At 42.1% G+C, this 22711-nt stretch overlaps 1 protein-coding gene across 1 annotated transcript in view; it reads right to left on the bottom strand.

Annotated features, from left to right (window-relative positions):
* OBSCN (obscurin, cytoskeletal calmodulin and titin-interacting RhoGEF) overlaps positions 1-22711 on the bottom strand; it is a 212106-nt gene that overhangs the window by 119191 nt on the left and 70204 nt on the right. Inside the window, exons 22-39 of the mRNA XM_068934092.1 lie at positions 21810-21971; positions 20959-21063; positions 20063-20329; positions 19319-19588; positions 18040-18306; positions 16547-16813; positions 14544-14810; positions 13350-13619; positions 12182-12448; positions 11409-11675; positions 9259-9531; positions 7561-7827; positions 5311-5577; positions 4554-4817; positions 3715-3981; positions 3038-3301; positions 1852-2118; positions 474-740 (exon numbers count right to left, since the gene is read on the bottom strand). Coding sequence (XP_068790193.1) covers positions 474-740; positions 1852-2118; positions 3038-3301; positions 3715-3981; positions 4554-4817; positions 5311-5577; positions 7561-7827; positions 9259-9531; positions 11409-11675; positions 12182-12448; positions 13350-13619; positions 14544-14810; positions 16547-16813; positions 18040-18306; positions 19319-19588; positions 20063-20329; positions 20959-21063; positions 21810-21971 — 4545 coding nt within the window. The remainder of the gene's footprint in view (positions 1-473; positions 741-1851; positions 2119-3037; positions 3302-3714; positions 3982-4553; positions 4818-5310; positions 5578-7560; positions 7828-9258; positions 9532-11408; positions 11676-12181; positions 12449-13349; positions 13620-14543; positions 14811-16546; positions 16814-18039; positions 18307-19318; positions 19589-20062; positions 20330-20958; positions 21064-21809; positions 21972-22711) is intronic.

Below are 22711 nucleotides of genomic sequence, written 5' to 3'. Positions count from 1 at the left end.
TGCAAGTCCTGCAAGGAAGGACAGTCATTCATTCCTGAATGAAAAAAAAAAAAAAAAAAAAAAACAACCCTCTTTCTAATTGAGCTCAGCATTTTTTCATAAACTTTCTTTCAAGTTAAGCATTGAAATCCACTGACAGGAGTGAGATGCAAGTGCCAAAGCCTCTGAAAAACATGCTGCTAGAGGCCTAGTCACTTTTGGCTTTACATATGGATGCTTTTTTCACTTTAAAAACATACAAAAAGGACTTGGCTAGGAAACTCTCACACCTATTCTTTACTTTGCTATGAGGCCATCAGTTCCATACTGACAGACAAGGGGAGATGGGAGCAAATACGAGACAGCAGACTGAGAAAAGGCTGCAGAACCAAAACATCAAGGCAGGCAGGAAAGGGACATCTCAAAGGAAAGGAGGTTCTCTGAGATACTGCTACCATAAAGAGTTTCTTTTTTTTTTTTTTTTTTTTTTTTACCATGGACTGTCAATACAGCCGAGGTCTTCTGGTCTCCACACACACAAGTATATTCTCCTGTATCTTCTACCTCCAGATCTCGTATCAATAGGTCTGCAGAAGTATCTTCTTGTCTCATCCTATACTTATCACTTGGTTTGAGAGTCTTGTCCCCTTTTTTCCACTCCACTGGGACACCAGCTTTGCTTAGTTCACAGTGCAGAGTGGCTGTTGCACCGTCTGTGGCTTCTCTGTTCTTCAATCCTTCTTTGAAAAATGCAGGTAAAGCTGAGAGACAGCAATACGGGCAGTGAGACGTAATGCTTCAAAGAGTTAAAATTAAACATCATCCTCCTTTTCCCTGTTATCCTGAACTGGATACATCAATACAAGGATATAAACTGTCAAAAGCCTCCAGGAATCAGAATGAGGAAAGAAATCTTATCACCAGAAAAGGACTCAATATTTGCAGTAATACATAGAGATACCTTACATGTACTCAGAGTCACAAATCAATAGAAGTAGAAAACATCAGTAGAAAACTCAATTTTTTTCCTGTGAAATTTCAAGTAAAAAATAAATCTTAATTGGAAATTTTTGAAAAAAAATTGTTTTTCTCAGAAGAACTTTTAAACTGCAATGAAAGGAAGATGTTTGCTATGCCTTCATCTATTTAGGCAAATGAAAGGATATTTGACATAAAAAAAAATGAAACAATGAAGTTTCACTCTAAAATGTCCGTTTGAAATTAAAATATTCATTTTAATACATGGTGGGAAAATAAACATTTTTACCTGAACTGATATGCTCTTTCAAACACCTCAATTTCAGTAAAAATCAAAGCGCTCACTGAGAAAGACTGGCAGCTAGAAGGTTTCCGCTTGCTTTACACAAGAGTAACTGAATACAATGGCAACTGGCCCATACGTATAAAAGCCCCTCGCTGTCCAAGTGTGACGTATGGGAATAAGATTCCAAGTACCCTGAAAAAAGCTTATTGGGGAAAAACCTAATCTCTCTGAATTTTTTGAAACCTAAAAATCACAAAGTCACAGTCCTTCTAAGGCAATGCATCTTAACGGTCTTCAGCTTAATGAGGACCCCGATAAGGAATGCTCCAAAGGGAAAAACAAAATGATGGGCTCTCAGGAAAGCAGTAAAGCGGTGGCAGCAATCCTGGTTTTGTATCTGTCCCCCTGAGCTTCTGTATTGATACCCTCCTTCTGCCGCGCATCCAAGCCACACTGACGTCAGCGGGAGCGTTCCCCTGACGTCAGTGAGCTGAGGATAAGGATCCGACAGAAGGAAGGAGGTAGCAGGGCACACTGGGTCCCTCTCCAAATGAACAGAGGAAACACTATTGTTACTTTCAGTACGTTTCTCGTTTTGTGTGTTTTACCATGTACTGTTAAAACTGCCATGGTCTGCTGGTCTCCGCACACACAGGAATAATTTCCGGCATCCGTCGTGTCTACGTTTTGGATTACGAGCTCAGCAATGACACCTTCTCGTTTCATCTTATACTTGTCACTTGATTTGAGGGTCTTGAATCCCTTTTTCCACTCCACGTCAGCGGCAGCCTTGTTCAGCTCACAGTGCAGAGAGACGCTTTTACCTTCTGTGGCTTCTTCATCTGCCAGTTCTTTGACGAAAAGAGTAGGCAGGACTGCAGAGTAAACGCAATATGGACAGGGCATCAAAGCTGAGATCGTCGGACCCATGAACTTGCTCTCCTTTCCTATTTCTCTGAATGTGCATGTCAGTGATGCCACAAGACCTTTACACTTCAGGATTTTGTCAACATCTCTAGTATTTCAAGAGATTTCAATTTGCCTTTTAATTTTCTGTCCTCACCCTTTAAAACTTGCTTCAAAAGCATGTCTCTCTATCTGCAGGCTTAGTTGACAAGATCAAGTCACCACTCTTTATTATATGCATCAAAAAGTATAGGCATGAAATCAGAGGCCACATTCCAATGTGAGGCTCAAAGCTTTCTGTTTCCTTTGAGAGAAACAGCAGTTCCACAGAAATGCCTCATTTATTGCATGTCTGTACTTTTATAAACAGATCTCCTTCAAATAAAACAGTTAAAAACATGCTGTCAGCTTTCTGCAGAGATAAGATGTGTTTTGGGAGACTGAAAAAATAATTGATAAAAAAGGGGTGGGAACTGCAGGAGCCCAGAAAGGCTGTAGTTTCATTAAGACAGTCAGTGTGTATTATCACACATTAACAAAAACTTATTTGCCTTAGGAGGAATATTCTAAGTAACACAAAGTAAATATCAGCTCCACTTTTAGGACAATTCCTATGGTAAAACTTTTAAACAAGCAGCTACGCTAGACTAGGAGATGGTGTTGAATCGGGAACCTGTACTCCACTTGCCATCCAAACGTAGTGTCTATGAAGACAAACAGCACATCAAGGAGAGAGGAGGCGAAAGGAGAGAGAAACGGGGAGGAAGAATCGATCAGCAAGGGAGGAGTTGGAAAATACACAGGAAAAAGGTGTAATAGGAGAAAAAGAGGAAGAGAGTCTGGAATACACAGGTTTACTTGAGGCATGCGTCTTGGATTTCTTTTTACCATTTACTATCACCGCAGCTGTAGTCTGTTGATCTCCACATATGCAGCTGTAATCACCAGCGTCTGTCAAATTCAAATCCTGGATCATCAGCTCAGCAAAGGGGCCTTCCTGTTTTATTTTGTATTTCTCACTTGGCTTGAGAACCTGCTGCCCCTTTCTCCATTCAGCTGGGGCTGACTTGCTGAGTTTACAGTGCAAAGCGACTGCTTCACCCTCTGTAGCTTCCTTGTTCACCAGTTCTTCTTGGAAGAGGACAGGCAAGGCTGAAGGATGAACGGATGGAACAGAGATGGAATCAGAGCTAGAATGAAATGAACTGAATTTTTCCGCGACTTACCAGACTGCAAGTGTATACATTTAATTAAGCATGCGTTACTGCTAGATGAATATAGTAGCAGGTGTTGGGGACGGGGGGAAACTCCTACAGTCAAGAAAAAGAAATGAGAGAAAACAGTATAGAACCTAGCTGTGCAGTGTCAGAGCAAAAAAGCAAAGGGGAATGTTCTGCAACAGGGTGACTCATTTGTCGCCACAGAGCTAAGAACATGAAACCTCTCTAAAAATCATACTGACAGGTCATCAGAAGACCATGAGTGAGGCCATCAGGAAACAATGAGTGTCAAACACACTAGGTTTCAGGAAGGGGCTGAACGATGAACACGGGTAGAAGGTTTACCATTCACTCGCAAAGTAGCTGTTGTCTTCTGGTCTCCACACGCACAAGTATAACTCCCAGCATCTGACGAGTCTAGATCCTGGATTACCAGCTCAGCAAAACGGCCTTCCCGTCTCATTTTGTATTTGCCATTTGGCATCAGCACCTTCTCGTCCTTTCTCCACTCAACCGAGTCAACTGCCTTGCTCAGCTCGCACTGCAGAGTGGCTGTTCCGCTCTCTGTGGCTTCCTCATTCTTCAGTTCTTTTTTGAAATGAACTGGCAGGGCTGAGAGATGCACAATGAATAGGGATTGCAACTCAAGGTCCTACCCCAACACCTCTGGTAAAAGGCTGAACTGTGATTTATCATATAACTATCCAGGCGTTATTCCACCACTCTTATCCTCAAACACATCCTGTCATTTCTCTGGCTGAAAAAAGAAATCCCTCAAGTGAACTGTTCTTTGGGAATCAGTCTCCGATTTGATTTGGATCACACATACTATCGACAAATTCATTCTCACCATTAAGGGTGTTAAACCCTCCTTAACAGAAAATCCCAATGAATCTTATGTTTCCACACTAATTCAATAAAACATACAAGCACGTCAGCACCATTCATTCGAGAAAGGTCTCTAGGAAGACAGCACAACACACATACATGCAACACAGAGCAAACTGAACACTGACAGTGGATGGGGAAAGGAGAAAGCAGTGACACGGTAACATGAAAAATAAGGGTGAAAAAGTAGAAGGAAGGATATAAAGGTAGGTTTTGGCAGGAAATAGGCAGAAAGAAGGAGGGAGAGGATGGACAGAAATGTCCCGGAGTTTCAAGGGTTATTTCTGACTTTTTACCATTCACTGATAAGGCTGCTGTGGTTTTTTCGTTTCCCACTATGCATGTATAGTCTCCAGCATCCTTTGAGTCCAGATCACGGATCAGCAGTTCAGCCACAGTGCCCTCTCGTTTCATCCTGTACTTCTTACTTGGTCTGAGAACAGTGTGCCCCTTCCTCCACTCCACAGGGGCCTCTTTGCTCAGCTCACAGCGCAGGGTGGCTGTCCCCCCTTCCAAAGCTTCCGAGCTCTTAAGATCTTCTTTGATGAGCGCACAGATGGCTGAGGGATGAAGTGTTCATTTTATTTAAGGAGCAGCAGTACCGATCGCTTATGCCATTTGGGACTCAAACAGTGCCAAAAACAATTCCCTTGGTACAGCTAATTAACTGTGACTCACCTGCATTTCCAGGACTTTAGTTATATTTATATTAGCACACCATGAAATTGGAGGGAAATAAAAACAAAATAATTATTTCACAATAATTTGATATCAAAGTAATAACTCCTCTGTTGCCAAATACTGTTGGTCATAGACATATGAAAAATTGAAGGAAAGAAGTGCGTAGTCTTTAACAAAATACACAGCTGAAGCCATTCTTACCTCCTGGCTTAGAGCTCAGACAAGTGTCTCTGTCCAGAGCAGAAAATAGAGTAGTTATTTCAGAAGCGAGGAAAGACATTTTACCAGATCAGGAATATTTTATTGGCAGGACCTAGCAGGACCATGGCAAAAACAACAACAAATGGTCACAAGCAAGTATCTTATTCTTACCATGGATTTTGACTTGGGCAGTGGTCTGCTGGTCTCCAGTGTCACAGGTGTACCTTCCCGCATCTTCTGGCTCTGCATCATGAATCATCAGCTCTGTCACTGTCCCCGTCTGCTTCATTTCGTATTTGGCACTTGCCTGGAGCACGGCTCCTCCTTTCTTCCACACCACAGGTGTGTCAGGTTTTGTGAGTTCACAGCGCAAAGAGACAGTCTTTCCCTCTTCCGTTTCTGTGTTCTCAAGGGTTTGTTTGAAAAGGACAGGCAGAGCTAGAACACAGAAACGCAGAGATCAGGTATGTGCCCTCTTCTCCCGCTGTACAATAAGCACTCCACGACAGCTATCACTCCTTAAAACCAACAGACTTCCAGCAAGTCCTCCTTCATAAGAGCAGAGCAGTCCTAGATCCTCCTTTGGCTAGGCAGTAGCAGAGTGGTTTCCTCCTAACCGTGTCGTTCGGTTTAGGAGCAGGAAGAAAACTCTCCTCCAGATATTACAAGATCATTAGGGTTTCCTTGGGGTATGAGGGAGGTTTCTCTTATCTTTTGTAGGGACCACTTCACAGTTCTCTGGGCATCCTCACCTAAAACATCCCCAGCCCCTGCAGGGCTCTGAGACACTACTCGTGCCCTGTATCTCTCCTGCTTTCCTCTGTGCCATGTACTACTTTTTGAGGCCAGCACTCTATTTCACTAAAGGTATTGTATTTGTTTAAGGGCTGTGGGGAGTATTGATGGTTTCTGAGGGCCTTCAGAGAGGATGCTTTTGGGACTTCTTGGGTCTAAACATCAATCACTTGGCCACCTGCAATTTGCCAGGGACTGGACTTGACTGTGGTGGATTCCTGCCCACTCTTCCATCTTATGTTTCCATATTTTCCCTCACGCTGAGCTCCCATGCTCCTGATCTCCAGTTCTAATTACAGAATCACAGAATCACAGAATCGTTTAGGTTGGAAGGGACCTCTGGAGATCATCTAGTCCAACCTCCCTGCTCAAGCAGGGTCACCTAGAGCATATTGCCCAGGATCACATCCAGACGGGTTTTGAATATCTCCAGCGAAGGAGACTCCACCACCCCTCTGGGCAACCTGTTCCAATGCTCTGTCACCCTCACAGGGAAGAAGTTTTTTCTCAGGTTCAGATGGAACTTCCTGTGGTTCAGTTTCTGCCCGTTGCCTCTTGTCCTGTTGCTGGGCACCACGGAGAAGAGGCTGGCCTCATCCTCTTGACACTCCCCCTTCAGATACTTGTACACGTTGATGAGATCCCCTCTCAATCTTCTCTTCTCCAGGCTGAACAGGCCCAGCTCTTGCAGTCTTTCTTCATAGGAGAGATGCTCCAGCCCTCTAATCATCTTGGTAGCCCTCCGCTGGACTCTCTCCAGGAGCGCCATGTCTCTCTTGTACTGGGGAGCCCAGAACTGGACACAGTACTCCAGGTGAGGCCTCACCAGGGCTGAGTAGAGGGGCAGGATCACCTCCCTCGACCTGCTGGCAACACTCTGCCTAATGCACCCTAGGATCCCATTGGCCTTCTTGGCCACAAGGGCACACTGCTGGCTCATGTTTAACTTGTTGTCCACCAGCACTCCCAGGTCCTTTTCGGCAGAGCTACTTTCCAACAGGTCAGTCCCCAGCCTGTACTGGTGCATGGGATTATTCCTGCCTAGGTGCAGGACCTTGCACTTGCCTTTGTTGAACTTCATGAGGTTCCTCTCCGCCCACCTCTCCAGCCTGTCCAGCTCCCTCGGAATGGCAGCACAGTCTTCTGGTGTGTTAGCCTCTCCCCCCAGTTTAGTATCATCAGCAAACTTGCTGAGGGTGCACTCTGTCCCTTCCTCCAGGTCATTGATGAATATATTGAACAAGACTGGGCCCAGGACTGACCCCTGGGGGACACCACTAGCCACAGGCCTCCAACTTGACTCTGCGCCATTCAATTCCGATCTTAACCACAGCCATGTAAAATAGCTAATAGTTTGGGAACTCTGGCACGTAGGGTATAGAACACGAACCTTTACCCTTATTTATTTCTGGCTCAGTGGGAAGTTATAGATCTAAAATTCCAGACACATAATGTGAAACCACATTCAAGAAACACATAAACGTACTTACAAGTATACATATTATTGTTAACATTTAACCATGAATTTACAGATAACACTGCTGCAATAAAGAAGTGTTGATTTTTTATAGCAGCTCGATTACACAATGCCTTAGGAAAGTATTGCCATGTGTTTACTCTGCCTACCATTTACTTTCAGCCGAGCAGTAGTCTTCAGGTCCCCAGCGGTGCAGGTATAGTCCCCAGAGTCTACTGACGTGACGTCTCGAATAATGAGTTCTGCCACAGTACCATTTTGCTTAAACTCATACTTCTCACTGGCATACAGAACAGTGTCTCCTTTCATCCATTTCACTGGCGTATCAGGTTTGCTGAGCTCACAGGTCAGTTTGACTTGATTTCCTTCTTTAGCTTCTTCATTTTGGAGCTCTTGCTTGAAAAGAACGGGTAGCTCTGAAAGGGAACGTTGCAAATGTTTAAGGAAATGCAAGAGCTTGGAAATCACTTTTTTCCTTTTTGTTTCAACCCTTTTTGTTCCAACCCTTTTTGTTCAGATAGAAAAAACACAGGGAAAAAAAAGCACTAGCAAGCAACCTAAATAGATTTTTACAGTCCACACCTGATTGCCAGCATGCTACACCAGCAAAAAAAAAAAAAAAAAAAAGGCTTAAGATCAAAAACTTTTTTTCTTTTAAATGCTATTTGGAGTATTGAAGACATTGCCACTATTACTGTTGTAAACAGTAATTAAACAGCATTAAACACTGCTGTTGCTACTAATGACACAAAGAGTACGTAATTGCTTTCAACACTGCAAGGAATAGTGTGAAAGTTCAGCCTTGAAAAATCTTAAGCAGTGGCCAGTTACTCAGTTATTCGAATTTTGCTTCCCTGGGCTCTCAGCAGGGAAAGGAAAACAGAAATGGTGCAACATAATGCAGAGACTCTGCAAGGGCCCGGACGTAAGAGGAAATTTCCTCCTTCAGCTTCCACATATCACTCTGCGATCCCAGCAAGATCAATGAAGCAAGACAGAAAACATAGAGAACAACAGCGGTCAGTTCCATCACTGTACCAACTGCTGAAGAAGCTCCTGGTGATACAACTTTCAGAAGTTGGTCAGGGATGGGAGACACTGAATTGCATTGCAGACTGGTGGACAGACCTAGACCACAGACATAAAAAGCTGCAAAAACTTTCTGAGGTGGTCTCATACATAACACAGAGGACACAAAAAAATGACAAAGCATCTTCTGTCATGACCAGCGGTACTAATTTCTCCTTTTAAGAAGCAACAACATATTGCTATCAGATATGAAGTATAACCTTAAAAAACTGCACAGAACCAACCCAGAGAGGAAAGCATAGCTGCAAGTGAAAGGGTCCCAATGGAGATTCCTATTCAGGCTCTACCACAGCTTAGGATTCCAGACTTTAAGATGAGGTAGCGTAGAGCAGGCACTTATTGTGGAAGAGGAAGGAGGAAGAAACCTCTACTGAGATCGTGAAAAGAAAGAACAGCTTCTTGCTGTCTTCTGCTGTCTTCTAGTACAGGCTTATGAATGTGCAAGTCTTCTCACCGATCATCATAGTGCCATCCTATCTCTGCTCAAGGAAGACTGGTGGAGGCTCCCAATGAACCATCAATATACTATAATATTCCCATCTAAGGTCCAATAAATGTACTGACAGTTCTCCAGGATTACAAAACGTTCCCTAATTCTAGCTTTACTATACACATAACACTATTCTTGAACATATACAGAAAAATGAACGATAAAGCCTATCTTGTAGCATTTTTCTTTCTTTTTTCACCTATCTACATTATCTAGCAGTTATTTCTACTCATTCTAAACTTTCCTGCAGTTTTTATTCTTGAATTACCTTTAACAACCAAATTGGCAGATGTTTTCTTATCACCAGCTTCAAATGTAATGACCCCAGAGTCCTTCAGTGAGAGTTTTTTCAAGGTTAGCAAGTGATATCCATCAGGCTGAGACTGGATGTCATTAAGTTCATTGGTATGGAGTGGGGTTTTATCCAAAAACCACTGCACTTTGCTATAGTCTACGGGAGAGATTCTGCATTTGAACATGGCAGATTCTCCTTCTAATACATTGACATCTTCCAGGTCTTCTGTTATTAGCACTTTCTGGCCTGAAAGGAATACAGATACATCTATTACTGGAATCTCCACCTTCTAGCGCGAAAATTGGTATGGAAAATTCCAAGACTTCTTGTGTGACTATTTCACAACAGAAAAAAGAAAAACCATCATGATAATGAAGTCTGAAATATAATTCCCTTGTTATTGAACAAAGCAGTTATTCACAGGAAGATAATATACATATTTACAGGACTTACACCAAAACAGGATGAAGAAAACTTCAGAATACTAAAACACATATAGTAGAACGAGTACCCAGCACATTGTAAATCCAATATTATAACCTTTCTCCTAATGGAACTACCTGGAACAGGGACAGGGTGAGGCTCTGAGAGCGCTACTATGTCCTAGACAACAGTGAGCAGATGATCCTATGATAACTACCTCTGCTTATTGTATTTTTCTGGAGCCAATATAACTAACTTTCTATGGGATATGACCACTCAACTCCCAACGTCTTTGAGCTCAGCCCAGTCATAAACAGTGGAAAACAGAGTGTGTCTGGGTGCCACTTTAGTAAAAGGAAATACAAAACAACAGGCCTGGAAAACTGCACGCATGCGTTTGTGTGTATATATATATACATGTACGTATGTATGTATGTATGTATATAAGTGTGGATAGACACGCACACACATATACAAGGTTATCATTGTATACAAAGATATACCTAATGCTAGATACAAAACCAGCAGAGGAAATTTTTACTGAATTGCAAATATGAAGCTGCCATGTTCTTCATGACCCATGTTTATTTTACGTGTTACATCTTACAGGTAAATAATCTTGATCTTGATCTTTTTTTACTCAAAAAAGTGTTAGAAACCTCAAACCAAATTCAGAGTGCTCAAATCCCGAGGCAACAATGGGGATTAAGTGCATCTCATTGCTTCTCAAAGCTGCAGTGGCAAATGATTAGAGGTGGAGGACTCAGGCTTAACCCCCAAGTCTTTAATAACTTCATATGACACTGCCACCGCAGCTCCATGGGCCTATTCTCAAATTGTTCTTCCTAGTGTCTTCATTGCTTCATCTATTTCATCTCAAGAGTTTCTCCCAATTAGGACTGCAATGAGTAGACTGTGAGAAGCACTAACAACCCAGCTTCATCTATTCCCCTTACGTACTGCCCTGCTATATGCATTGGCCACCTCATCCCTTCCTCAGTTCATTTGCTGCCTGCAACATCAAACAAAACCTGCTTGGGTCGTACTTTTCAGTCGGAGGGTGCAATTCACCTCTAAAGCACAGAGGGACGCTAATAACATACAACAAGCACTGGACCACTCATTTACCCACCCTCTCTTAGAGGCCGGTACTGGAAAGAGGCATCAAGGGACACGGAGACAAGCCGAGAGGCAAAATAATTTTTCCCTCCTTTAGTAGCAGGTACCGTGAATCATATATCCACAAAGAAACACCAGCGCCTCCTCATATCAGCATTTTGTTTTTTAAATCAGTCCTAAAGTATTCCAGGTGTAAATACTTCAAATCAACAGACTGCTCTGCACGTCCAGTTCCCAGTGCTGCTACGTTTTTCCCATACGTCCTATGCAGTATATATACCATGAGTGAGATATAGCCAGGAATCAGCAGCCATACGCTCAGAAATAGATCTGCCCATGCATAGGTTGCAACACTTAGCCATCTGGACATGCAACCACACAGAAGCACTGTGCTAGTTTGTTCAATACCTTCCCTTTCAGGGTGTTTTGCCCTCCGCATGCCAACACAGGTCATGCACAGAGCTGCTGATGAGACAAGACTGCTGGAGTTTCAGACATCTGTCATAAATGTACGAGTTCTACCAAGGTAACGTTTCCTGATGGAGAAACAGGATGCATAGTCATATTCCTCTCATAAATACCTTGCACGACTAGCTTCGCTCTGGACTGGGCATCACCAATGTCGCAGGTGTAAGTGTCACTGTCGTTTTTCTCCAAGTTATTTATGGTCAGCTGCAGGAGTTTGCCTTTCTGTGTGATCTCATATTTCTTGCTTGCCCTGAGTTCTGCTATGCCTTTCCTCCAGATCACAGAGGATGCAGCTTTCTCACTCTGGCACACAAAAACTGCAACTCCACTTTCATTGACTTTCATATCTGAAAGTTCCTCGACAAAGTAATTGGGTTTTTCTGCAGGAGGGGAAAAAAAATGGAGAGAGAGAATTTGTTACCCAATAATCCGTAGCATAAACAGAGTGATCTTGAACCTCCTCTGCCCCTACCAATAGAATCACAGAAAACAGAGATGGAAAGGATCTCAGATCACCAAGGCTGCTTCCTACCACAAGATATACCAGGTAAAACATCTTCAGATGATACCTGGAAAGTTTAATGCTACTGTACAGGTGCTTGTGAGATCTCATCTGGCAGACTGCATATAACGTTCATCACCCATATTCAAAAAAAAACTAATTCAAACTGACATTTTCGATTAGCTCCTCAAGTAATGCGAAAGATTTGTTGGCACCTAGAAGTTCTTTTTTTCAGAATTTTTAAAAGGCTTTTAATCCATAGAAACCTTTGAAAACCAAAATTGATCTTATTTAGGAAAACAGGAGAGAAGAACATCTCCCACAGGCACCAGATTTTTACCCCAACTTTTATACTTTCCAGCCCCTGTGTGTCCTTCAGCTGACCTTGCACCGTGATCCTAGCTTTAGTTTTTGAGACCTCGGTCTCACAGCGGTACTCCCCGCTGTCTTTGACTGTGGAGTCACGGACGATCAGAATGGCTTGTGTTCCCTCTTGCTGCAAGTCATATTTCTGGCTTTTCCGGATTGCTTTGCCATCCTTGTACCATCGAATGCTTGCATTAGGTTTTGACAATTCGCAGCTCAGGCTGACGTCCTCCCCTGCTGCTGATGTTTTATCCTCCAGTTGTTTTGTAAACTCTGCAGGTTTTTCTGGAGGAGAAAAGTGTCCTGAATACAAATCTATGATCATGATCAATATATGGATTTCTGTTGTTTTCTCAATTAAAATATACAATAAATTTTCACATTGCTCAATGAATGATTCACATTATGACGGAAACAGAGGGAAAAAGATGTGTTCTTATTTAGTGCATATTAATTGCAGTTATGGACTCTGAGTGAACAGTAACGATTCTTCATAGGAACTGCAGACTTGTCTGGGTGTCATCTACTTCAGAGGCTGTCATTTTGTCTTTACCGAAGGGTGCTTTTAGGGTGGGATTTACCTCACCAAACATAGGCATCTACACTATGGAGATAAGCAATGGAGACACTCATTCCAGGGTCCCCTTTATAGCCAGCAGGGATCTACCCAGTACAGGCAATGGTGTTCAGGGAACAATTCATTTTGTCCTAAATGTGTCCAACTGTGGCAGAGGAAGCATGTCTGAGAGCTACCCATTTCTTCTTTCTAATGTCTCCACAGGGAGCACTGGGTGACTATTTCAGGTGCACGTATTCTAGGTGGCAGCTGAGTGTACAGTTGGATATGATGATCATCCCTTCAGCTTAGACTTAAAGGATATTTGCACTTACAGTTATTTGAATAGATCATTCTTTAGATCATTCTTGGCCTATTATTAATGGAGTTAGAGGTAGAGAGAAGTACACTTCCAAAACTAACCAGTACCTTCTGCAACTCTTCAAATTTCTATAAAAATTGCTTTCACAAGCTTTTCACTTGTTTTTCAGGGAAATTGTCAGTGCCTCCAAGCTCCCAGGGAAGGTTGCTATTTAATTATATCACATGAGGAGTTTACCCTCATGCTGTATTGAGATATGTTATGAAAAGAAAACACTCAAACCCCAGAAATCAGTTTGATCTCATTACCTTTCACAACCAGAGAGGCCTTGGAGGTTAGACCACGGGCAGTGAAAATGACTTCTCCAGCATCAGCAACAGTCACATTTTTGATATTGAGTGTATATTTCCGACCCATGTTAAATACTTCAAATTGCCCACCACTTTCCACTATGCTCCCATTCAGTGTCCAGTGGAAGTCATCAATGCTTTCATGGGACAAAATACACTCAAAAGTGCAATCTTCTCCCTCCTGGATTTCAGTATTCTTCAGTCGTTTGGTTATGCCAATGTTGAGTTCTGGAAGGCAAAAAGTAGGTTAATACAATGACCATGATGAGAAAAGGCTTTAAAGATTGAATTGAGTAGTAGTGCTATCATTTTTAGCTCATCTGGCTTGCTTATCTACAGGATTTGCAGGACTACTGCATTCCCTACTGACGCATTTGACATGGAGAAGAATTATTCCGATATTTTCCCCTCAGAGTCACCACAAGGCTATAGGAAAAGGACCGTGTGAATCTCCTGGCTTTGCTCTGGAATGCCTGGAGAACAGCCTGCCCCAGCGAGCAGAGTCAAGATTCAACAAGCTAGAGAGAGGTAAGGCTATCAGATACAGGAAGCCTTCGGGATGCTGAGTGAAACAAAGGCTTTTGTCTGGACTGATCTGAAAAACAGGATATTTGTGTTTATTTTCTCATCGTCCAATCCCTCCTGGTGTTCAAAACGGACTGAAATTCAAAATTCGTCCCATTGTCAACAGGAGTTTGAAAGCCTTGAATACTCCTCCTTCCAACAGGCAGTCATAAGGATTAAAGGATAGGATGAATTATTGGGTTCTTTAACAGACAATGTTATAACTTTTATGCTCCCACAACAGACTGAATGAATATCTGAACCACACGAAACACAAGGTTCATTTATCTTAAGAAATTATTAGTAGCTCTTCTTGGGAGGATTTCTTCATTTTAGAGATGTTCAGGAAAGAAACATAGCCTGTATGTTCTTGACATGTCCAAGTGGTTTTCATTGAAATACCAGGCACACTTACAAAAGAAGAATAATGAGTTCAGACATCACTGGGTTGTGTAATAAATTTTGGCAACACTGGTTTACAGTGGAGCTCCCTTGAGGTTCATGGAGGAATAGGTGTGAGACAAAGTGACCAAGCCCATACATATTTCCAGGGCCCCTTGACTGGCCACCACTGTCTACAGTACTTACCCTGAACACTGACCTTTGACTTGGCAACATCAGTGCCAATATCACAAGTGTATAAACCTGCATCTGTCTTTTCGAGGTCACGGATAAGGAGGCAGAGGGTCTTCCCAGACTGAATCTGCTCATATTTGCTGCCAGAAGTGAGCTCCACATTATCCTTTTTCCAAACGGGTTTGACCTTCTCTTTGGAGACCTCACATTCCAGTTTAATCACACCTCGCTCCTCGCCAAAAACATCGTCCAATGACTTCATGAAGACAGCAGGCTTCTCTGAAGGTTAACAGGGACAAAACAGAGAACAACCAGGTATTTGAGTTGAAATGTTTTCAGTTGCTACCAGGTGTTTAAAGAGGGCTTAAGTAAACTCTTTACCTAAGCTGATGAAAGCAATACAGAACCTCTCATACCTCATGATTTAAATGAGTTTGGGAGAAAGTAGAATTCATTAATGGGAGAATACAGGGATCAGGAGACACCTCCTGCATGGCCATGGAGGGGAAGTGATATTCAGCACTGTAATTGTGGTGTAGTGCTGTAATGTGGTGTAGTGCTGTATGACTGTGCAGCTACAAGACTATGAGGACTCCTTTTTCTCTATGTTGGAGCATCTCTCAGGTACAGGGTCTTGGCATCCCATGGGAGATACAGTCGCAGGGAACAGGGCCTGGAGCAAGCATATAGAGCCCTAGTGAAGGTCAAAGGGATAGCTTTATACTTCTGAGGCACAGACACACAACGAGACGGACTAGGTTGAAGGAAGTACCTTTATGCATTATGTCACAGAATCAGAGGAGGTTCATTAGGGATGTCCTCTCTCCTCATAGCAGTCTAAAACTGAAAAGGGTTCAGGTGGTTGTAAGAAAAACGTATAAGAAGTAGTAACTGGGATGCAGCTCTTCCAAAGCTGGAGAGCTGGTGCTGCCACTTCTTGAAGCAGAATTCACCACAGTGGGCAACAGCAATAAAAGGATACACTATATGCTCTCTCTTGAACATTTTGCCTCTTGTCTCTTTGCTTTGTTTCCCTTTATATAATTTAAAATACATTTTTACCAGAAGACATTTGCTCTTTGTGAATACAGGCAAAAATTTTGACCAGATATAAGAGAAAGCAGGAAGAGCAATTCCTTCAGACTCTGTGAGTGGATAGGGTGAAAGAGTTAAATTCCTCTCACTCTCCGGGAAAAGCAAATTTCTCATGCTCAGGAGGCAAAATGAAAGGACAATCATCTCTCTAATTTTATGAGGGGGTATAGAGGGTGTCAGTCTCTCTGACTTACAGAAAGAATTGCTCGGAGCATTTCCTATCGATGTTTGCATTTCAGAACTGTGCAGGCACAGGATGGAGATAATTTAGTATAACAAATCACTATGAGTTGCCTGAGTTGTATTACTTGAGCATGCACGTACAGGTGTATGGCAAAAGAAAATGCATTCACTGAAATGTTGATAAGAGAGTTTTACCTAAAGTTTTTAGCACCCCTAAAATAATTCACACGACTTACCGTGGCTCAGCTGATGCACGAGAATGCGCTAAAGCACAGTTGCTCAGCTGTGTGATGAAGCTCTAAGATATATTAAGGACAGTAGCAAAGTGTGTTCTTATTGTCAAATCAGTGTAACTCAGAACAAATACATTGAAAGGTATGCCCTACCCTTAGAGGTACACTGAAGTTCAGCTCCTTGCAGTCAGAATCTTTAGTAATAACACTATAGAGACAATATACTATTGAAGAGAGCCACAAGCAACGGAAATTGCCCTTGAAACTGTCCATATAAAAAGTAAAAGGATGATGATGAACTATGGAAAATTTTGGAAGGATACCAAGACAATTTTCTTTAGAAAAAATCGTCAGCTACAGTAGACTCCTACACTAGGAGAAAGTAACTGAACTCATTACTTATCCTGAGAGAGGTGAAGCTTAAGAGCAGGATTGCTGCTGCATTATTTGCCATATCTTCCCTTTCTTCTCCTATTTACATTCAGGAGTGTGATCATGACCCACCTATCACCTTCAGACGCGCACTCTCTGACACCTTGTCTGACTTCATTGTCACGGTGCCAGCATCCTCAGGCTTGACTTGTTTCATCGTTAGTGTGTAGCAATTGCCAACGTTCTTGATGTCATTGAAATTGTTAGTATAAAGGAGGGTGCCATTCAAGAACCATTCCACGTCCTCATCATCGTGGGACAGCTCGCACGAGAACACAGCAGAACTCTCTTCTTCAGTTTCCACGTCTTGCAGGTGTTTGATTATTTCTACATTGCGGGCTGTAGGAAACCAAAACGCACCATCACCACTGTTATCACGAATCAGTACTGTTACCACTACTAGATTTCATAGTGTTTATTAGATGGTCTAGTCTGATCTCGTGTGCATCACAGCTCACTACATTTCACAGTCCAGCAAAAAAGCATCCATTACAAAAGGCCATGCCGCTCAGAGCCCTCTATTCTCTTTTCCACATAAACTTCTTTTTAGTTTAAAAATAAATAATTCTTTCTAAAACGCTAACAGCATTACAGTGGCCTTGAAATATCCCATACAACTCCAAGTCCCTGCGTGCTAGTCACTGCATACACATATACACATTATAATTACATTGTCTCAGACTCTACCGTCAGACAAATAGTCATGGAGGATGAGGGAAAACGATGTTTTTAGCTACAAACCGGTAGTATAAAGAGACTAAGCAATCTGCTCAAGTTCAGGGATAAACAAGAACTAGATTATTTTATTTTCCAGTCATTGGCCACAGGTTTGTCTTTGTAATTACCCCATTTATGAAATGCTGTTTTTCACGGCACTAACTGACTCAGAGGAGGCTTTGGGAATATTAAATCATTTTATCATTTGGATGAATCTTTTCTAGGCCAAACCTGTTAGCAAGAGATGCTCAATGGACTTCTGGAAATGATGTCATGGCTTACCTACAAGTCTTGCTGAAAGTGACACTGGGATCACCTTTCCTTATGGCTTTTTCAGAGGTGAAGAATTGGCTAACCAATAGTGCTATTCCAGGATGAGGCAGAACACCATTAAAATTAACAAACGTGTAGCAACGATGAAAGATACCACACTGGTCAGTAAATGGCCACAGTGGTCTGAATGAAAACCACAACTATTTGCATCAAAACCAGATGCCTGTAGCAGTTCAACAAAATGAATGTTTTTTAGGTACAGTGTACTACTTTCTAGCATGAAATGGAAGATAAAGTGCCTTGAGAAAGATGCATGAACTTCTGTCCAATGCCAGCACCTTTCTAGACACTGCCTTTCCACATGCCTAACCCATGGCAAGTGCTGGATTTCAGTATCGTGGAATATCAGCACAGGACACACCACAAATAGTCAGTTTACTTAAAGTATTACATTCATATAAAATTAGGGGAAAACTGCGCGAATCTACCACCATTCAAGAACACAAACTCAGAGTGAAACACTAAATCAGAAAGACATGCGACAGGCCAGCCTCTTTGCTGCAAACTACTCATACCTTCAACCGTCAGCGTGGCTTCGGTCTCTGCATTTCCTGCCCTGCACCTGTACACACCTGCATCTTCAGGCTTCACCTTCAGGATCCTGAGCTCTGCTGAATGCTGCTCCCGCTTGATCTTGTACTTCTCAGAGGGCTCAATGGCTGTGGAGCCCTTGAACCATTTCACAAGCTTTGGAGAAGGCTTGAAGTCACATGACAGGATGACTGAATGACGTTCCAAAACTATCTTATTTTCCATCTTCCTTGTGATCTGTACATTGTAATCTGCAAAGCAGGGTTGGAAAAAAGAAAGGATGAGGGCAAGCTGAAGAAAAATGTCAAATCTCTATTTCATGTCAATTAATACAAAGGCCACTGTTTTGTGGACTGCTCAGATGACGCTACAAGTTCCTGTTACAGGGCTGATTTGCTGAGAAGCCAGTTAGAAGCTATAGGGGGATGATAATCTATAGGAAATGCTGGTGATGATGTTTCTATAAGAAAATACTGCATGTTGACTATCAAATGCATAGTCAAGTTCTGGTTCAGCGTTTATTAAGATGCTCTCTAACTGAGGATTCCGCTGGAATAAGAATGAATTAAAGTCAAAACAAGAACTGTAGGATGTGACTGGAGACGCTTATCATGGCGACAGCAGGAGAGAGAAAGACTTTAAGCTTTGTCCCAGATCAAGTCTATGACAAAGTGGATTCAGTAAATCTGCTATCAAACATTTCTAGTTCAGAAATGGGACAAAAGAAACTCTCCTGGCAAATGACATCTGCTCTGACTTCAAGGACCAAAAAGATTCTGAATTACGATTGCTCCCAACTCTTAAAGTATTTCTTGCTTGATTTTTATGTACAGTTGATTTTAGAGGTGTTAATAAACTTAAAAACTTTAAATTTTTTAACGCTACAATCTATAATACTATTAAAAAATCAACCAAAAGTCTCAAAAGTCTATTCCTTGCTACCTGAGTCACTCCTTGTCTTTAATTGTATGGTATCTTACTGTGACTCAACCAGTCTCAGCTCAAGAGTTGAAAACCAGCCATATCAAACTCGTCATCTAATCTGATCCCTTCCTGAGACACTGTTATCTCATTTAGTGCATCCGACGTTGCGTCCAATAACTAACTGGGAACTAAGCAGATTGTCCAGGTACATATACATTTCCAGGACCCCAAGCAGTAGACTCTGCACATTAAACAGTAAGCCTGAAAATTTATTTTCCACAGACAAGGAGAAGGAGGGATCTCTCATGTTCTAATTCAAACTAGGATATATTACATTACCTCTGACAAGCAGGTTTGCTGTGGATTTTGATTTGCCAATTGAGAACTGAATGATGCCTGTCATATCAGCACTGGTTTTCAGCAGGGCCAGCCGGTGGATGGTGCCTTCTTGTTGTATGACAATGTTTCTGCCAGCCTGCAAGACCTCTCCACGCAGAGACCATTTTGGGGGTTTCACAGATGGAATGGATATCTCGCATTCAAATCTGGCTTCTTCAGGCTCAGTCACATCCTCATCACACAACTCCTTTACAATGCTAATGGATTGCTCTGGACGAAGGAGGAAACAAGACAAAATGGGGATTTAGGAGTCATGAAAGGTCTCCTGATTCCCTCTGCTATTTGTAAACCAGAATGCCGCCTTCCTATCCTGATACTAAACATGAGGCATTAGAAGATGGAATAGAAACTTCACTGCAATGCACATGTGATAACAAGAAAGTCTTTGGTTAGCTACAGTAACATTTCTCTGAACAACAAACTTTCTCCAGTACATCTGGTAAAGTTCTCTGGAACAGGAATTTCACCACGTTTCTGAGGAGAATGTACTATACATTCATTTTTCAGGATGTTCCTGCCCTCATAATTCTAAAAGGAAGCAATACCAATGGACTTCAGAAAAAAATCACCACTTAATTAAAATACTTTTAAGTGGTGGTGCATTTTAGAGTAAATGGCAAAGGCTCTCTGGACCAGCCAATTTTTCTTCCAGTGCATCGTGGAGGGAAAAAAATGGTTTACTACCTTCAACAAAGAAATGAGCACTGCTTTTGTCATCGAAGGCATCACAAGTGTACGTGTCCTCATCTTCATAATCTGCGTCATTGATGATGAGTTTCCGATAGACACCATCGCTCACAATTTCATATTTGTCACTAGGGTGAATTTCAACATCCTTCTTATACCATCTCACTCTGGCACTGGCACGAGACACTTGGCATTCTAGGAATCCACGGTGCTTTTCAAGAGCAATCTTATCTCGCAAAGGCTTCACAATTTTTACAGGCAGCTCTAAAAGGAATTAAAAAATATGCAATAATCAGTGCAGTTGTACTGAAGGCTGCCAACTGATAATTCATTAGCAATACTTCCTTTCTGGTCAGTTATTTGGATGATGACAGGAATCCCCACTATATCACGCACTGAACTAACACACAGGAAATACAGAGCTCCGGAAAGGAAGCCTTGTTATCTCTATTTTACTATTTGGAGGGCTGAATTGCAGCAATACTAAGCAGTTTACTCAGCATTACACAGCAGTCCTGCAGGAAAACCGTGGACTGATCTCAGATTTCCTGAGCATGTCTTCAGCACAGTAATTTAAAAGTGTTTGTTCTCTCTCTTTCTATCATGTTAAGTTAAACACAAAAAATGCTGTATTCTATTTAAATATAAAAAAGAGAGAATGTGAGAGAAATTCAAATTGCCGTGTTTTCCCTCAGAGTTCAAACACGACTCTTAATGTCTAAAGGAAGAAAAACACCATCTCCTTCCTGATAAAATAAATTCAGGTAAGAGAGTTTTTCTTTCCCTGAAAGCTCTAGGTGGCGTTCAATTTTCTGTCTATTAAAAGTGAGGGAAACTGCTTAGTTTGTAACAAGAGACAGTTTAAGCACTATTGTCATAAAAAGCACAATTACCTTTTACTGTAAGGTGGGCACAAGACTCTGCCTTTTCTGCTACAAATTTGATCTCTGCAGCATCCTCGACTTGCACGCGCAAGTAAGTCAGTGAATAGGACTTTCCTGAGAACAGACATACAAGCACATGGATCTTCCTCTGAGAAAACAACCTCATCCTCTGAGGCATGCTGCGAGGGCGAGCACTGCCATCTGGCTTCAGCGCATCCATCGCCACCTGTTTTCACAGTAGCGAGGCTGACCAGTCCTCTGAGTCCACATCCCCACATCAAAGAGTAACCGACCCTCTGCTCCGCCAAGGATGGACTGAATGTGGCTCCCACCATCTGGAAAGTACTTGAAACAGAGGGATCTGTCCCACTGTCAGCAAACACAGATTCCCGTGCCTTAGAGAGATCAAACTGACTGATCAGGAGCCTTTTTCTTTTCTTGTGCACACATTAATTATTTATTTCTTTTTATTCTCTCAAGAAAGCCTGTCCACTTTTTGCAGGAATTTACAGGCCATTGAATGGAAGAACAGTAGACCTAACTGTCTTCAAAGCCCAACACTAGATAACTGTTCACCCCCACTTACGAGCCAATTGAATTGATTCTCTGCCCCTGTTCGCAGCCAGGGATGGTGGGATAATGTCAGATTTCCCTTCATTAAAGCTCCCACCATGTCAGAGTCCCAGCCTAGCTGCAGCCCTAAAATATAGGGCAACTCTCTGCTGGACCTTCTTAACTGGATTTTGAAGGTCAGACCTTTGTGCTTAGCATCCAATATCAAATGTTCTTTTTTCAGTGTTTTCCAGCACCCAGTCCAGCCCCCTCTACTCAAAAATGACACCCCCCCTTTTACACCCTACCATCTTGACGCATTTTAATATTGTCAGTAGCCTTCAGCTTGTTGCCATCTTTGTACCACTGGGTTTGGACCTCATCATGTGAAATCTCACAGACAAAAGATGCGCTCTCATATTCATTCACTTCCACGTCTTCCAGCGGTTTAATAATCTTGATATCTCGGGCTGTGAAATAGTGACAAATATTCACTGAGTTGTGCCCATAATTGAATGCAGTATGTTTGCCTTCTATATAATTGCTTGGAAAAATGGGATAACAAACTGTGTTTTATTCTAAACCAACTTCCCTTCCTGGGTGGTTTCCCTCTCTAGCACAATAAATACATTTTATTCTTGAATATACAGGTAGAGTTACCAGCTACAGTGGAGCTCACTGCAGTATGGTTTTGTGGATGCCAGAACTTATAAAAGTTTTAAAAGAAATTAAACATATTCATGAAAGAGAATCACCAAGGAAAACTAAACCCAAAACTCCAACCTCTGGTGTTACTCTAAACCTTATGCTTTCTCCTAGGCATCTACTACCGGCCACTGTTGGGAACCAGTTGCTGGGTTGATGGTTGAAGTTGCTCTTCTGCTCTCTTCTTAAAAATAGCAGCTGCACTTTTCATAGGGCAGAGAGTGGCAGATAACTGGATATGATGCTTAAAGCAGCTCTGGGTGTTTTAGCACAATCCCTTTGAGGTTTTGTCTGGCTGCAATGGCCTTTGCGAAGCTATCAAAAATATTCCAGCGAACAAATTTTTCCCAGCTATGCTACTCTCTAGCTCTCGCAAGGGCAGAAAAAAGGAAAAAGTTCTCATTATCATAATTAAGTTTTGCAATCAAAATCACTGTCAGGGGAGGTCTACATCGCTGACATTCATCTGTCAGGGAAATAGTGACCTGATTGACAGCCTGGGTCA

This window comes from Struthio camelus, chromosome 2 (genome assembly GCF_040807025.1).
Source record: "Struthio camelus isolate bStrCam1 chromosome 2, bStrCam1.hap1, whole genome shotgun sequence".
NCBI classification, from domain to species: domain Eukaryota; kingdom Metazoa; phylum Chordata; class Aves; order Struthioniformes; family Struthionidae; genus Struthio; species Struthio camelus.
The sequence above is the reverse complement of the archived record's forward strand: the minus strand, read 5'-3'. Positions and strand labels throughout refer to the sequence as shown.